Consider the following 17,030-nt stretch of genomic DNA (forward strand, 5'->3'; position numbering starts at 1 on the left):
TCAAAGAATTGATGCATTCCTACCTCAAGATCAGAAACAAGGCAAAGTTGTACATTTTCACTGTTCTTAAATATAATGCTGAAAGTTCTAGCACTGCAGTAAGGTAAGAAAAGAAAAGTCATGTGGATCCAAAAGAACAAATAAAACTTCTCGCTTCTGTAGATGACATGATTGTCTACATAGAAAATCTCAAAAAATCTACCCCCAAAAAATTCCCCTAAAAGCAATACATAGTAAAGATATCAATTCTCTCCAAATTGATACATAGGTTTTATGTATTTCCTATCAAAATCCCAGCAATACTTTTTTGTACATATAGACAAGATTATTCTAAAACTTATATGGGAAAGCAAAAGAACTAGAATAGTTAAGACAATTTTGAGAAAGAAGAATAAAGTTGGAGGAATCAGTTTATTAGATTTTAAGACTATGGAATTCACAGAGGGATAAGACAATGGAACAGAAAAAAGAACCCATAAATAGACCTACACAAATATGCCCAACTGATTTTTGACAAAGGTACAAAGAAATTCAATGGCGAAAAGACATTCTTTTCAGAAAAAAGTATAGGAGAAAATCTTCAGGATCCAGGATTAGGCAAAGAGTTCTTAGACTTGTCACCAAAAGCAAAATCCATGAAAGGGAAAACTGATAAAATGGACTTCAGCAAAATCAAAAACTTTTGATTAAGATGGTAAAGGGAGACACTTCAGGGCTCTGTACACCCACAGAAGCTTTGAACAACCAGCAAGAACTAGCAGAAACATCTTTCTGAAAGCTCCAGAAAAAAGTTAAAGGATTGTAGTAAAAGGGCAAGCAGTGAATCAAGAAAAAGGGTACTTAAGGCAATAGGATCTCATCAGCTCAATAAGGAGTACTTAAGTTCCCACTGTGGATCCCTCATCCCAGTTCCGGAGGGAGTAGAGCAACCCTTGTGCACGTACTAAGAGCATGTCTAGTCCAGTCGGTCTGGTGATGGCCTGGTGGACTCCCCGTACTGGAACTTGCCCAGCATGTAGAAGGCAGTTCACCAAGTTCTCCTACAAAATGCTGAGGGAAAACAATCAAGTTGTGCAGCCTGTGGCAAAAGGACCCTGAATAAAATCTTTCCTAGGGAAGAGTAACCATTCCTATCAGTGTAAACAGGGAATTCATATGACCATACATACACACCCAAGACTAGAGGCTGGAGCAGAAAGGATCAAGGGGGCCCCTACACTATGGCCTGGAGCTATTCTCCAAACTAATTGTATGGACAAGCCCCTAAGAAGAGCACTTGTACAGGTCAATCTGCAAAGACTGAGAAAGGGGTTTTCTTTGTTTCCTTCTTATTATTCTTTTTTGTTGTTGTTGCTGTTGTTAGCTCCTGGCATTCAAGGAAAGCTCTGTCATAACATTAGCTGGACACAAGCTTAAGGAACAGATGCCTCACAGTCTAAACTCCAGTGATAACATGCTAAAATATCAAAATGTCCAGGTTTCAATGAAAGACTACAAAATATACGAGGAAACAGGGAGTGATGGTCCAAGCAAGAGAGAATTAAAGCATCAGGCACCATCAGTGAGGAGGATCAGTCCTGGAACATTCCAAAGACTTTCAAAATAATGGTCTAAAATGTGTACAAATAGCTAAAGGAAACCATGGACAAAGAACTAAAAGAAATCAGGGAAACAGAAGATGAACACAGAGTATCAACAGAGATACAGAAATGATAAAAAGGAACCAAACAGAGCTCAAGACCACAGAAACAGAAATTAAAAATTCCCTAGAAAGGTTCAACAGCAGATTGGAGCTGACAGAAGAAAGAATTAGTGAACTTGAAGAGAAGACAATTGAAATCATCCAGTCTGAGGAGCAGAAAGGAAAAGAAAGAAGAAAAGTGAACAACCTGAGGAACCTGTGGGACACCATCAAGTGTTTCTCATCAGAAACCACGGAGACAAAAAGGCAGTGGGAAGACATACTTAAAGTGCTGAGAGCAAAACACTGCCAACCAAGAAATCGTAGCTGGCAAAACTGTCTCTCAAAAACAACAGAAGAATTAGGACAATCCCAGAAAGACAAAAGCTGTGGGCTTTGTCACCACTAGATTCACCTTACAAGCACTAAAGGGAGTTCTACAGGTCAAAAGGAAAGGACACTAGACAATTGACTAAAGCCACGAAGAAATAATTATCTCCAGCAAAGATAATGACACAAGTAAATATAAATGCCTGTTACATTGTATTTTTAATTTGTAACTCCACTTTTTACTTCCTCCAAGATCTAAAAGGCAAATGCATAAAATACAATGATAAATCAATGTTGCTGTACCCATGATATATAAATGTGTAATTTGTGACAAGATTATGGGAACACAGATTATGCATGCTACTGGAGTTGTTAAACTGGATTAGTTAGGATGTTAAATTTAAGCCCCACAAAGAAAATATTAGAGAATATGCAAACTTATAGAGAAAGAAAGTAGAGTACAAATCACCAGGGGGAGAAGGGGCTCAGAGGCAATGAAAAGTTAATGCCAAATGAGTGTGGGGCTTCTGTTTGGGATGAAGGGAAAGTTACAGTAATGGATGGTGGTAAGGGTACTGCAATATTGTGAATCTGATTAATCCAACAGAATGGTATTCCTGGGAAGGGCTGGGATGGGAGGGTTTAGGTTGTATATATGTTTCCACAAATAAAAAAGAGAGAGGGCAACTAAAGTGATGATGACAATTAAATGCAATACATGACACTGGATGGGATCTAAGAATGGAGGAGAAAAGGGGCGAAAGGACATTATTGGGACATAAGAAAAATCTGGAATATAGAATGTAAGCTTTATATCAATGTTAAATTTCTTGAACTTTATAACTACACATAAGGTAATCATATAAATGAATATCCTTAGGAAATGTACATGGAGGCATTATGTGTTCAAGGATGTGTACAACTTGCTCTCAAATGTTCAGAAATGGATGGATGGATGGATGGATGGATGGACAGATAGAAACAAACAAACTGCAATGCTAGCAAAATGTTGAAAACTGGTGATCTAAACATCCGGGTTTGGGTGGAGGTTATGTTGGAATACTCTGTATGAGGTTGGTATTATTTTTACAATTAAAAAAATTTTCAACTTTTGCTCTGCAGAACATCCTGCTATAAGGATTAAAGACAAACTAAGGACTGGGAGAAATGATTTACAACTATATATCCAACAAAGGACTAGTATTTAGAACTCCCAAAATTCAACAGTAAAAAAACAGCAACAAATATCCAATCAGAAAATGGGCAAAAGACATAAAGAGATATTTCACCAGAGCCTACAGACAGAGGGCAAATAAGCACATGAAAAGATCAACATCATTAGCCATTAGGGAAATGCAAATTAAAACCACAATGACAACACTACACACATATCAGAATGTCTAAAACAATGACAACATTGAAGGCTGGTAAGGAAGCAGAGAAAGTGGAGCCACCCTATAAAACAATTTGGCTGTCTCTTAAAAATCTAAACATGTAACCACCATGCAAACTAGCAATTGCACTTCTGGGCATTTATATCCGAGAAATGGAAACTCATGTTTATGCAAAAACCTGTTCATAGTAGCTTTATTTGTAGCAGCCCCAAACTGCAAGCACCACAGATGTCCTTCAATAAGTGAATGGTTAAACAAAGGGTGTCACATCCATCTCACAGAGTACTGCTCAGAAATATAATGGAATAAATGAAGGATACAGAAAACAACCTGGATGGATCTCCAGAGAATTAAACTGGGTGAAAAAAGCCAATCCCAATACGTTACATAATGTATGGATCTGTTTATATAACATTCCAGAAATGACAAAATTAGGGAAATGGGGAACAGATTAATGGTGCCAGAAGTTAAGCAGAGGGAGGAGTTGGGGGGAGTAGGTGAGCTGTAAAGGTAACAGGTGGGATCCTTGTGAGGCACTGGGAGAAACTTGGTGAAGGGTACATAGGCTCTCCACGTTATTCCTTACAACTGTATACGAACCTAAAACTATCTCAAAATTAAAAATTTGGTTTAAAAAAATTGAATGATTTGAGAAGGCAGAAGCAGGACATCAGCAAAGAACTCTTTGAGCATTATCAGGTAAATCTTGAAGTATAGCAATTGTAAGGAGGGAGAGAGGCAGAACCTAAGCTATTATGGAAATGACTCAGGGATCTATAAAAAGGAAAGGGGGAAATGAGGCAACCTAGGAGGGAGCCAGGATTACAATAAAACCACATCTAGACTTGGGTTAAATGCTAAACTATGACAAGAGATTTTCTGGGAAGAAGTGATGTATTCCAGGAGGTTGAGATGGAAATATCCAGAACCTGCTGACTTATGTGTCACAGTGTTGGCCCCACAAGGCAGAATCTGTGGAGATGTCAGGAAAACAAACATAAGGTTGAAAAGATAATTGGAAAGGAAAAGAAAAGAAGGCATTTGACGACAATCAATCCTACAGTCAGAGAGGAGGAACCCAACCCCGCTGATAAAGCCAGTCAAATTTGTATTTCTCCACTGGCCCCGCCTGGAGGAAGAACTTCTAGGAGAGAAAGGGAAAGTAGCTGTCCACCCCAAGGCTTCAGGAGAAACTGGGGCAGAAATGAATGTCCCTGCTGCCAGAAAAGCAGAACACCTTTCTCCAGGCCAGGCAAACTCAAAAGCTGAGGCACATGAGTGGTGGGAGACCTGTTAGCTTTGCCAGGGCCCCTGAGGGCACAGTCTTTAACAGGGCAGCAGGATCAGTTCAGGGATCCATCCTGTGGGTGACCCTCTAAGACGCATGTGCAGACCTGGGGAACACCCCCACCCCGCCTCACGCAGATCTCCGGAAAACGGGCAGCTGCAGTCCCAGGGCTTAACCAGCTCCAGGTTCCACTCCAGAATGAGCAGGCCAGGGTGCGCAGCCCTGGACTTGGCTTGGAGAGTTGCCTGGTAGAAATGTTGGCAGCCTGCTCATTTTCAATTCACTGTAAGTTGCCAAGAAAGAGGAAGCTGGCGGGGAAGTGGAAATTAAAGGTTTTAAATACATGGAATAAGGTGGACAATAAAGGTAAGAAGGTGCTTGAGAAAAACATGAGGGACCATTTCTTCAACTTCTAAATTTTGTAAGACAACATAGTAAGTGTTTTAAATGCCATTTTCCAAGGAGGAAACAGCTGATACAGGTGGATTTCCCCCCAACTTTACTCTGGCCAATTGTCATCTTACTGTAAACTGGAAAAGATGAAGATGAGTTTCTCTTCTTTTTGTCTTACTCCCGCCTCCACCTCCCACTACCATGAACCATCAGGGGACAGAGCAGATACCAGGGTAGGCGAGGACCACCCATCCCAGCTACATTTTGTGGGCATGTGGCTAGTTCAGCAAAATCCTTATGCATCTTCCTGACTTCCTGGAACCGGAGGAGAGATTCAAGGTGGGGTGAATTAAGCTGTGAGTGCTGAAAAAGCAGCAGCTATTCCCCAGACAATGCCACAGGCTGTGGCTGCTGAAACCAGAGCCCACCAGGGTTTTCAGTGAGGACCCTCTGGCTGAGTGTGAGAGGAGTGGGAAGCTCTGGAAGGACACTCTAGACTATGAACAAGAGGAAGACAGTGTAATGCGGTGCCTTTAAATGCTGCTCCCCCCGAGGTACCGGGCCATGCAGTCAGCTGAAGCTCACTAAATAATCTTCTCTAGTGAGCTGAGTAGATGACTTTGTTAGGCTTAAATGGAAAAAGGAAACAGAATGGGGGTAAATTTTTGGCTTAGAATATGCTTGGTCTTAGAGTTAATATACTTCCTGTATTGACTCACTCCTTAGGATTCTAAGAATGGTGAAATAGCTAACCTGCACATTTCACTTGTCCCAGGAAGATATAAAAAGTCAGGACAAAGCGACCATACACACAAGAAAAGACATGAATCTCCCTCTTTCCCTGAGGGAGACAGCTTCACCTCGCCATGGCCCTCGTTTGGCCAGCTAAGCTTAAAAGACAGAACAAAACTTGGGGGAATATTGGGAAAAGGGAAGGTTACTATTTTTCTGCCCATGTCCCTCCTCGGTCCTAGAGCACGAGGCATCTCAAAGCAAACAGACACATCGGAGAGTGGCTCAAAATGCCACACACTGCTCCAAGCATAAGAGCGAGCAGAGGGGAGGGGAGATGGGGAAGGATGCACAACCCCTAAAGCTAGGACATATTCTACCACCCCACACAATCCACACAGCAGAAACAGAAACAAGGGAACAGGATAAACAGAACTAAATAAATGGCTTCTTTTTTTAACTGACTCCTTTTAAATGAAAAGAAATGCTACCCTTTGAAGAAGTGTGACAAGATAAGAGAGTACCCAGCTAGATAACACCCAGGCATTATCACTATAATATGCTAAAAGAGCTATATCAATCACTGCTTTCTTGAACTATTTAGCTGCTTTACTCTTCTTTTGGTGTTTTACTGTCAGAGCCAATGAAACACTGAGCATCCAAAAGCTTCAAGAGTGTTGTCAAAACTCTTTATCACTTCCAATTCCACTAAACTGAAAATCCAGAGGGAAAAAAATGATGGATTCTTTATCTTTTGTTCCCCAGACTCAAAATCCCACAAAGACGTTAACTCAGGAGCTGCTCTTGAAGAATTAATTTCCAAGACAGTTCTATTCTGCAACACAGCATAAACCTCCTAGTAAACACAATTCTGAAGGAGAAAAAAGGGAAGGGAACTTAGCCCTGGGTCATCATAAAGCAGGTTTGAAAGCCAGAGTACATTAGCTCAAACTAGTGTCCCTTTTCAATTCCAAAGTTTCCTGGTTTGGATAACTCACATGGTCTCCCTAAAATGTGTTTCATTTAACATGTCCAGTCGCTCCCAAACAGTTATCTATATATTTGTAAAACACATTTATGTTATTAGTCAGCTAAAAGTTGCCTCACGGGGAGTGAATGATAGATAAACGACCACCGCCCATTGTGAAATGTATTTCACCAACATCAATCTGCTAATTACTTACCTCCCCCCCAAAAAAAAAACCCACAAAAGTATTCTATTTAAATGGAGATGGGTTTGCCTCAATTCATTACAGTAAAGAATATTACCAAATATACTTATTAGCCATCATCTTAAGCAGACATCATAGAAGTGGGGATCAAGTAAGTGTGTCTCACTATAAAAGACATTTCAATGATTAGAAATAACACCAATTTTTTTTTTAAATTCCCCAAACTGTCACTAATAACTCAGACTTTGGTGATGTAACCTGACTTCTACTACTTCCTACAATGGGATGACACTATTATTAGCTAAATCTCAGACTACCTACACATATCCAATGACTGAACTGCTGAGAACACCATTACTTACCCTAAATATAAGGTTTCATTAAGTATTCAACTAGTAGATACAGTTTATATCTGTCTAAAAGAATCATCTTCTGAAAAGTTGCATTAAGAGTCATGTTTCAACAGTGTTTCTATTCTATGAAAACAATCCTCTCTTGTCTGTGTACACACACACTCACGCACACTCACACACACCTCCATTTAACTGACCGCCCACCCCTAAACTCAAGGACATCTTATATAGCACTCAAGTCTTCAGTCTCATCACTGAAACACCAACAGTTAAATGATACTGTACTTGTCCACTCGTATCTGCAGCCTGCTGGAAATGTGTAGCAAGCGAGGTCTCATCCTGGAAAACTTCGTTGCACTCTAAGCACTTTAGACTATGTCTACAGAGTTTGGACGGGTCTTCATCCAGAGGCATCGCTGGAATGATGGGTGTGCTTGAAGGAGCGGAAATGACCGTCCCGGTTATGCCAGACTGAATTTTTGTTACAGTGTGTGTGCCAGCTCCCACAGAGCTCTGAAGAGTGGAAGATGAAGCAGAAGTATTGCTAGACGGAGAAACTATCATTTGATCCGCTGGGACTGGCTTTAAAATTAAGTGGGAGCACTGCATGACAACTCCTTTCTCTTTATGCCCGCGAGCATGGGAAAGGAGACTGCACTTGTTGTAAAAAACTAAGTTCTTTGTACAGTGGTTACACGTCACTTCGATGCGCACGCTACGCCTGTCGTAGTGTTGGGTCAGACTCTTTTCAAGAGCAAAGGAGTCGCCACATTCCAAGCACTTGTAGCCACGAGTCGGTAACGTGATACCTGCATTAGCAGGAGGACTGAGGTTTGGGATGTAAACTGGGACTGGATTGACACTGCTCAGCACCTTGTTGAAAGCTTCCACCACAGAACTCTGCAGGGAGGACACCACCTGGACTCGGGACACCTTTTTGGGTGGCTGAGAGGCTGCCGCATTGATTATTGCCTGCTTTATTTGCTGCTGGGGTTTGGTTAGCACTTGGCGGAGTTCCGAGGTGGCCTGGGCACCCTGAGGCAGAAGATTAAGGTTGGCAAGGTGCACAGTCTTTGGCACGAGTTTGGCGTTGGCCAGGCTGGACGCTGGCACCACGACCGTTTGCTGCTGGATGGCGTTGGCAGCTTTAATGATGGCGCTGCTGGCGCTCTGGACAGAGGCAGCGGATATGACCGTGGCTTTCACTGTCGTGTTGTTAGCGAGCTTCAGATTAATAACTTGGGAGCCCGCCGTCTTCACGGCAGAAACCGGGAGGAAGGCAGTGGCCACAGGCTTGATGGTGACCTGTTTCGGTGTCAGCTCTGCGGGGGAAACGGCATTGGTGACAACAGCTGACTGGAGAGGTGCTCTGGGAGGAGAGGCAAGGACGGCGGCTGATGTGGGAGAGGACAGAAGGGACGTCACGGAAGCCATCACGGACGCCGTCTGCTCTGAAGGCTTTTTTCCAGAATCAAGATCGACTTCTGGCAAGACTCTGGTCACCGTTCTCTTTATCTCCCCAGAAGAAGTCTTAATGGTTTTTATGCGGACTTTGGGAATTGCTGGTGTCGATCCCGCTGGAGAGGATGGCGAGCCCTTGCTGCTGTTTTCACTTGAAACACTCCTGGGACTATCCGGTTGCTTCATGGGCGCTTTTTTCGCCCCGTCGATCAGACTCTGGGATTCAGGAGACTTTTCAACAGCTCTTGGACTATCATTTACTTCTTTTGGTAATGGAGAGGATTCCCTTGAATTGGTCACTGGTTCTCTGCAAGAGTCTGAAGCAGCCTTTTTAGCACTAAGTGCCGCGATGGCAGCTATACACGAGGAAAGCTTGGAGGACGACTTGGTCTTTGACTGTGCAGCACTGACAAGACTGGCGTCATTCTTCTCAGAGCTCAGCTTTCCGTCAAGTACCCTGTTTTCAAGCACCTTTTCAGAGTTTTCCTTCAATTTATCTTCCACTTTTCTAACCTTAAAAGGTTCATAAACACTCAGATTTATAGAATTTGTTTCTGTTTCTCTTTTAACAACTTTGTTTTTATCTATATTGCCTAAAGTAGAAATTCCAGTTTTGCTTAAGTTTTCCCCTCCAAGTGCCTTCAGCTTGTCATAGTCTTGCTGGGAAACAGATCCCGTCAACACATTTGACCTAAAATTTGAACGCATTTCCTCCTTGTCCGGGGGATCATCCACTTCTATTTTCTCATCATCGTCAAACTCCTCAGCACTTGAGATAGGGCTAAACTGGCTGAAAGTTGAGTCTTTCAAAGCCACCTCTGAGGTAGGCACATCTCCTTTCAAGGACTTCGTTCCGTCTTTACTGTAACTGTCCAGAGAGGATGTTGTAAGAAACCCATTGTGTAAGCTGTTGCCCGTGGAATTGTGGCCTTCCTTCTCCATTCCCTCGGAGGAATCGAGGTTCCGAACGTTCTTAACAATAACACTGACGCCAACATCGGAAGACGATGGGGTATGGGAATCGTCGTCTACGTGCACGTTCTGCTTGATGTGGCTTTCGTGGTCATCGTGCCCAGACTCGATAGCTGCTTTAGGATCGACCATATCTGGGATGTCGAATGCTGCCAAGAGGTCATCGAAGTCTGGGGTCTTCATATCCCCCATGGTCATGAATGTGATCAGATGTTCTGTTAAATGAACAGAAAATAATCCCATCAGCAATTAGCATTACGTAATGATGAGATAAATATCCCTGTAGGATGTACACTAGCAAAGTGATGATTACCAAGAAAGAGCGAGTTGGTAACGCCACTTATTATGTAACTACAGAATTTGAGACAAAGTGAACAAACCTCCACAAAATATATATAAAACCTTTATAATGATTGCTTCAAAAGAATTCTCCCAAAATGCTGTGCAACATTTCTGGCCTGGCTCCTGCCTAACCAGAATGTAGTTATCAAAACTGTAGTAGCAGAGAAAAGCAGGTTTTGGTGTTGCAACGAGAAATTTTGTCATTTATCACTACATTCATCACACTGATTCCTTATAAAGCTACTTTCAAAATTATTTTAATCCTGACAGCATTTAATTCCACTAGCAAACTCTATTGAAGTCACCATCAGATCTGCTTCTAAAATACATTTTGGGATACCACATCAAAAGAAATATTTTGTAATCAAAGAACCAATCACAAATTTCAATATTCATCCATAGAAGAAAAAAAACAAGCATCAAAACCCACCAGCGAATATCTACTGTTATTAAAATTCTACCTGGGATTTTAAAAAAACAACTCCAAACAACCAATTCCATCAATTTTTATTTAATCCTAATCTTCCTCATTATGACGGAAAGAAACATCTGGCAGAACAGACCCATGTCCCTTCCATCTCCCTCCCTAACTTCTTTTGGTGGTTAAAGTAACAGCCAGAGCCAGCTGCTGCTATAGCATCTAAGAAAGGCCCTGCCACAAAATGACTCTCGGCATGTAATGACAGGGACCTAAGGACAAGGCAGAGCCAGGGAGAAGGAGAGAGTTCTTCCTGGCATCTGGATTAGCTCCGGGTAGACAATGAACAAGCACTACTATTAATGTCCTGGACAATCGGGATGCAGAGGTTTAGGAAAATGGACAGCCACAGCTATCACTAAAGGTAACATATATATAAATAAAATGCTTGGGTTCTTTAAAAGGGACCCTTCACCCCACCTGAACAGAACAAGCAATATGTGGTGATCATATAAAACTTCCACTGCAGGGGAGATCTCTCTTCTTCCAAAACCAAAAGAGTACTCCGCCCTATGACTGGATTATTTTCTGGCATCTAACACAGGGTATGTGTGCTTCTTTTTTCATACACTAGCTTGTAAGCCGCCTGAGAACAGGCAACGTCTTACTCACCTTTACACCATAAATGCCAAACAACTAACACACCACGGGTCAGGAGTCAGAACACTGGATTTTTGACAGAAGAATGAGCCTGGACCCAGCTCTGTCAAACGCTAGCTCTAGGACCCTCTGTGGGTTAGGTAATCTCTTTGGGCTTGCTCCTTCCTTCTGTAGTTGAGGCAAGCAGTCAAGAAGAGGACAGGAGAAGGAAAGGAAAAGGGAATAAGACAGGGAAGAAGAAAAAATGAGGGGGAGAAAAGTAGGAAGAGAAAGGAATCAAGCAAGCAATAACCCATGTGGGAAGGAAACACAGGGTTACAGCTGCTTTTAGGCAGCCTTCTTCAATGGAAGAATTAGCCTGATTTGTAGACACATATTCCTAGACCCTTTCTTCTTCAGTATTTACAACACATTCCTCCTTAAATCTGCTTCAGTGGTCAGAGAAGTCATCTGCAACATTTTACCAAGTATTCAATGATTTTTTTCCTTGTACAATCTGTAAAAGATCATGCGTTCCTAATATGGAAAACTTATACTGTACTTGGGTCAAAGTAGCATTTCTACTCAGGAGAGAATATATGTACCTGTATAAACTTATAAAAACCGCAAATCCATCATCAGCTAATATAATGCACCCTCAACATATTAATCTACTTTAGGGACATATCCAAACGCTCCTAGGAATTCGGTTGGGAAAAATTACTGTTGAAGATGAAATAAACTTAAGGTTCAATGGTAGCTGAAGAATAAATTGCCTTCTATCACATATGTCTTAGTCAATACAGAGCTAAAGAAGTAACATGTCTTCTCTGGATGGCTTATTTAGACTAGAGAAAGGCCTCTGTGGCCATTCTTCTCTCAAATGGGTGTCTGCCAGGCCAGACAGACGATGCTGTACCCCAGGATCAAACTACAGCCAAGATTAAAGGTGCACAGGAAACAAACATTAGCACGTCCAAACTGACAGTGATGTGAAAATGTCTACCAGAAGCCACACCCATGGTGAAGCTCATGATAATGTTTTTTTTTTTTAAGTGAAACTGTATATTTAAATTACAAACGCTGCGGATTAAAAAAATCCGTTTGTCAGATAGTAGTATATCCACTTAAGAAACCACCCACTTAGGAATAATCCCTATCATGTCACCACTTTCATTTTTAAGCATCATACTGCAGTTGTACATTGAAAGTTCGTAATAAAGCTTCCATTATCAAAGCAGTCCTATGATCTAATTTGCCAACTATACGTTGACCCAAGTTCGTCAATCACTGCTCTCAAGAGACTCAAGATAGAGAGTCATGAACCACCCCTCTCCCCCAACCCCGGGGTTGGAAGGGACCTCAAAAGTGGGTTTCCAGCTTGGACCCGGCTGGGAAGTCCACACAGGGCAGCTGGGCTATGCCCACGTCCCTCCTGTTAGACGAACACCTCCCACCCTTTCCTTAAGGTTACACGCGATGTATGTCGTTTGTGTGCTCCTTAGGATTTTGGTTGGCAAAAGACATTGTAAGTAAAAAAGACGTGTCACACTGTTCCGACCGCAGCACAGTCGGTTCAGAATGAAAAAAGCACAGAGATGATGAGAATGCTCGGTGGGTGGCAGGCTCAGGACAGACCACAAGAGATGAAGCTCCAAGGCTGCGGAACTTCCAGGGGCTGAGAAGACCTTCCACATCCAAGAGCAACTCTTTCTCTGGAAGAATCTAGCACAACCTGCCGCCCATTCTGTACCACCCAAGATTAACACTCCTGTCTTGAGAGAAGAGGGTAAACCCAGAGCTGAAATAATGGGACATTTTGAGGAGAGTGAATTATCCATGGCTTAAAGAAACACACGTCAGCCATCCTAGTCCACTTGAAGGAGTCCTGACTATAAACTGAAAATGCAATGCAGGCATGAAAGCCGAGTGCAGGGGCCAGCTGAAAGCGCAGCACACTGTCTGAAGCACAAGATCACTCACCTCCCTGGGGTTGTATAATTAATGTAACAAACACCACTCTGTAACTTCACACTTCTTTTTTGGTTTATAGAAATGTTTCTCATACCCACAATCACACTGTCCTATTATCCTTTCCCTTCCCACATTATGAAAGGCAAGCATAAACTTTCCACTTGGGGGTAAAATGTTTAACTCCCACTTCATTTCTCAGTTAAATCCAATACATCAAAAAATGCTTATGTCTGGAAGTTTTCTTCATTTTTCACCCCAATTCTTAAGTACTATTGTCTTAAAAATAGATTCTTTTGCTTAAAAACGTTACAAAAATAAATCTCAGCCTTCTCTTTTAAAGGATGATATGAAAAGATCTCAGTTTTAGCTTCCCTTTCCTTCAACAGTTTCATTTTCAAACAGAATTAGCCTTAGTTATAAAAATTTGGCTTCCATTTAAATACATCTTCCTTCAAAGGCACTACAAGTCTTTCAGTTTAAACTAAACCTACATAAATAAGCTATAATCCACTAATGACATACATAATATCCCTTCACCCCAAAACTGAAAAAGTCTGGGGGAAAAACTACCAGGTTTATTTACAAAAAAGGAAATCGGGAGAGCTCTGGTCTGACCCATCATCACTCTATTCTCACCTACGACCCAGAATTGACACATTTCATTTCCTATTGAAGCCTCAGAAAATTAGAGAAAGTTATTTCATCTTTGTTGGCAGAAGATGAATATCAAATCAAAAGAAAAACCTATCACCCTTTAATTGTATTTCTTATGCTTTGCGATAAAAAACTATTCTTCACAGGGCTTATTCTTGATTTCCAACTGGAGAATGTCAGTGTGAAAGGCTCGGATATAACCTAACCTTGAATCTTGTCTTCAAATAATCCCTGAACGGAAAGGGTCAAGTGTGAATCTAGCCACCGTTCTAGCTTCAAGACCACAACAAAACACGAACATACAAAGTCAAGAGACCAGTGGAAAAAACATCAGTCTCCCCACTTAAACGGGGAAACTCACATTTTCCTTAATGAAAACCAATACACTCTAAATCATAATGATCCTATTTAATGAAAAAAAAATCAAAGTCTATTGAACATCTTGGTATTATAAAAATTTTCCATAAAGCAACAGTAATAAAACAAGGTCTGTTGTTCTATTTTGGAACAACTTCTTACATTTTCTAGGAATATCTGAACATCAAGGCCCTTCATTGTCGTCTTCTTCATTTCACTGAATTTTTAAAGAAATAATTCAACAGTTTACTGGATCTAATGCATTTTTTTTATTCTTTTTTATCTTTCCTTTAAATGTGTAAATATTCTTGTAGCATGTTATTATCATGTAACAAGTTTAATTTGTGCTTCATAGAAAATAATCTAGCAGCCCCAATTTTTATGTCTTCAGAGGAAATAAACAGGGATTTGTTTCTCTTGGCCTCTGCCATTCAAATTCTTCCTTTTCCCTTTATCATCATGCAACCCTTTAGCCGTCACCAATCTCCTCTTATTTTTAGGATTTTCAGGGTTCACCATCATTAAATCTCTTCAATCAAAAAGAGAAATCATATTTCCTCTCTTTCCTTAACCAACCTTCTGCTTCTACCCCACTTCCACGTGAATTGCTTATCAGGGAAAAATATCTTCCCATTGCCATTTTGTCTGTTGGTTCAGTGACTCACGTCTGCCTTCAGGCTTCTCTACTTCCTGAAACCAGCTGGGAACACAGTTTTGTGGAGAAGTTTTTTGTTGTTTTTTTTTTTTTTTAAATCTGATCAGCTGCATCCCTGGAGCAGCTGCTAAGAATGCCCCCTGGATGATCCTCTCCAGGAAGGGCTGGGTAGAAAGACTGGGTCCCTGAACTGGCAGTGAATGATAGCACACACACACAAATACATACACTTACACATATGAATGTCTAAGTGTGGACAGTTTTGAGGAAAAATAAACAATAACAGAACTGCTATTCAATCTCATGGGAATTTTGTGCCATCTGAAGGCCCTGTGCAAGTGACAATATGCCGAGGAAAAGTGTTCATTTTAACCTTTACCTTCCACACTACAGACACTGAGTGAATCTGGAACAACAGGGCCAAAATGCCTTATAGATTAAGCCATGGGGGAGAAGTCTGACACACAAACCTGGACAAAGAGTACCAAGCCATCTCACCTCCTTCCACCTGGTCGCCTATTCATCCATCCTTCTCTGCCCTCTCACCTTTCTGCACTGGTTGGAGGCCCTAATTATGCTGCACACTGTGGGTAGAACTTCACTTTCTCAACAGCCTCTGCCAGGGTAACACGTAATGTGCAAAAAACAGTTCATATATAAGGTGAAAGAACAGAATACAGGTTTTGTTAATTCTGTATCAGCACAGAATACTTGCTACTCTCCAGAATAGATATTTAGTAAATATTTACTTGTTTCACTAACTCCTGATGGAATCAGTTTTCAATATACAAATGCTCTGGCCAGGGTAGCATGTTCTTCTCTTCAGTTAATACCTAATATTCCTGATTTGACATATAATGAATGTGAAAGTTCAAACTGCTTCTGGAAACAAACATAGCGTCACTTACTAAGGCCAGTAATCAGGGCACAACCTTGGGAAATACAAGAATAAAACCAGCGCCCACCCACCCTTCTCTGCAGTTACTCCCCACTTCACTCTCAAGGTTACAGAGGCCTCCTCCCCCTCCCCTGTGTGCTTCCACTCACCCACAGGCAAACAGTCCCTACAAATCTCAGCCTTTTCCAAAATCTCAACTTCTAATTCTTGGCCTGCTTCTCATGCCACACCCTCTCTGAGGAAGGTCACTTCTGTAACTCCTGAGTACTCGTAGGTTGAAACGAAAACTCAGCAATAAAGAGCTCCTTACTTCTTCCACTCAGGTTCCAAGAGCACTGCCAAGAGAACGCTAGAGGAAGTCACACAACGGTCATGCGACTGCGGCAAACACCAGCTATTTGCCCCCCAGTGGCTCCTTGGTGTCACTCAGCTTGGCAATCCTTTTCTTCCCTTATTAACTCCCATCCTGCCAGAGATAAAGGCTGTTTCTGAAATTTCCCCTCTTACCCACCCCACCCTGTTTTCTTTCTGCAGTTAACTTAAAAAAAAAAAAAAAAAAAAAAAAAAAAAAGCCACCAAGTAGACACTCTCCCCAAGCCCATTCTTCCTTCCAACCTGGTCTTTCCAAGCTAATCCTCCTGTGAGCTTGTCCCCCCTCTCTCCTGTATTTAGGCTACTCCTATTACCCCCACTTACTCACATAATGAGATCTTCCTCAACCTTAACCCACAGCCCCTGGGTGCTTCCGTCTCATTGTCACTCTGTCCTCCCTGCTTATTCTTCAATGCTGGGACACATCCCCTACCTTTCTCACAAAACCTTCCCAGCCCCTTGCAAACCACTCTATGGAAACCAGCATTAAGGTTCATGCCATAGGAGGGCACCCGGGGGGGGGGGGGGGGTAATGGAACAGCTCTGGACCATTATGTGGCTGTAGATACATGTTGCTGGGCATTTGTCTAATACCCAGAGAACTGTTCACCAAAATGAGTGAATTTTATTGTATGTAAATTAAAATAATGAAAGGTAACCAGAATTGGAGAAAGAAGGACCCAAAATGAAAGGCAAACTGTAACAAAGAATCTAACTGTATTACAAGTGAATGCTATGATCACACTGAAGGGATTGGGGAAGAAAAGAACCCAAGTAACTTTGGAAAACAAAATGTAGATTGTATACTGTAAGGCTAAAGCCAAAAGGTACAGTGCATAAACCTTGTCCTCTGGTTAGAAAAACTGCTGAACTCTAGATAAAGTCTATAGTCTTGTTAGTAGTATTGGACCAATAATAATTTTTTATTGTAATAACTATGTTATA

General features: G+C 41.6%; 1 protein-coding gene across 8 annotated transcripts in view; it reads right to left on the minus strand.

The window, feature by feature from the left end:
* The window catches only part of ZNF532 (zinc finger protein 532), a 160,501-nt gene that overhangs the window by 89,731 nt on the left and 53,740 nt on the right, over positions 1-17,030 (minus strand). For all 8 annotated transcript variants that reach the window (XM_037805984.1, XM_037805983.1, XM_037805979.1 and 5 more), the window contains one exon: positions 7,629-9,991. In XM_037805984.1, the coding sequence (XP_037661912.1) occupies positions 7,629-9,974 (2,346 nt within the window). In that variant the 5' untranslated portion in view covers positions 9,975-9,991. The remainder of the gene's footprint in view (positions 1-7,628; positions 9,992-17,030) is intronic.

The sequence above is a fragment of the Choloepus didactylus genome, chromosome 16, assembly GCF_015220235.1.
Source record: "Choloepus didactylus isolate mChoDid1 chromosome 16, mChoDid1.pri, whole genome shotgun sequence".
Classification (NCBI taxonomy): Eukaryota; Metazoa; Chordata; class Mammalia; order Pilosa; family Megalonychidae; genus Choloepus; species Choloepus didactylus.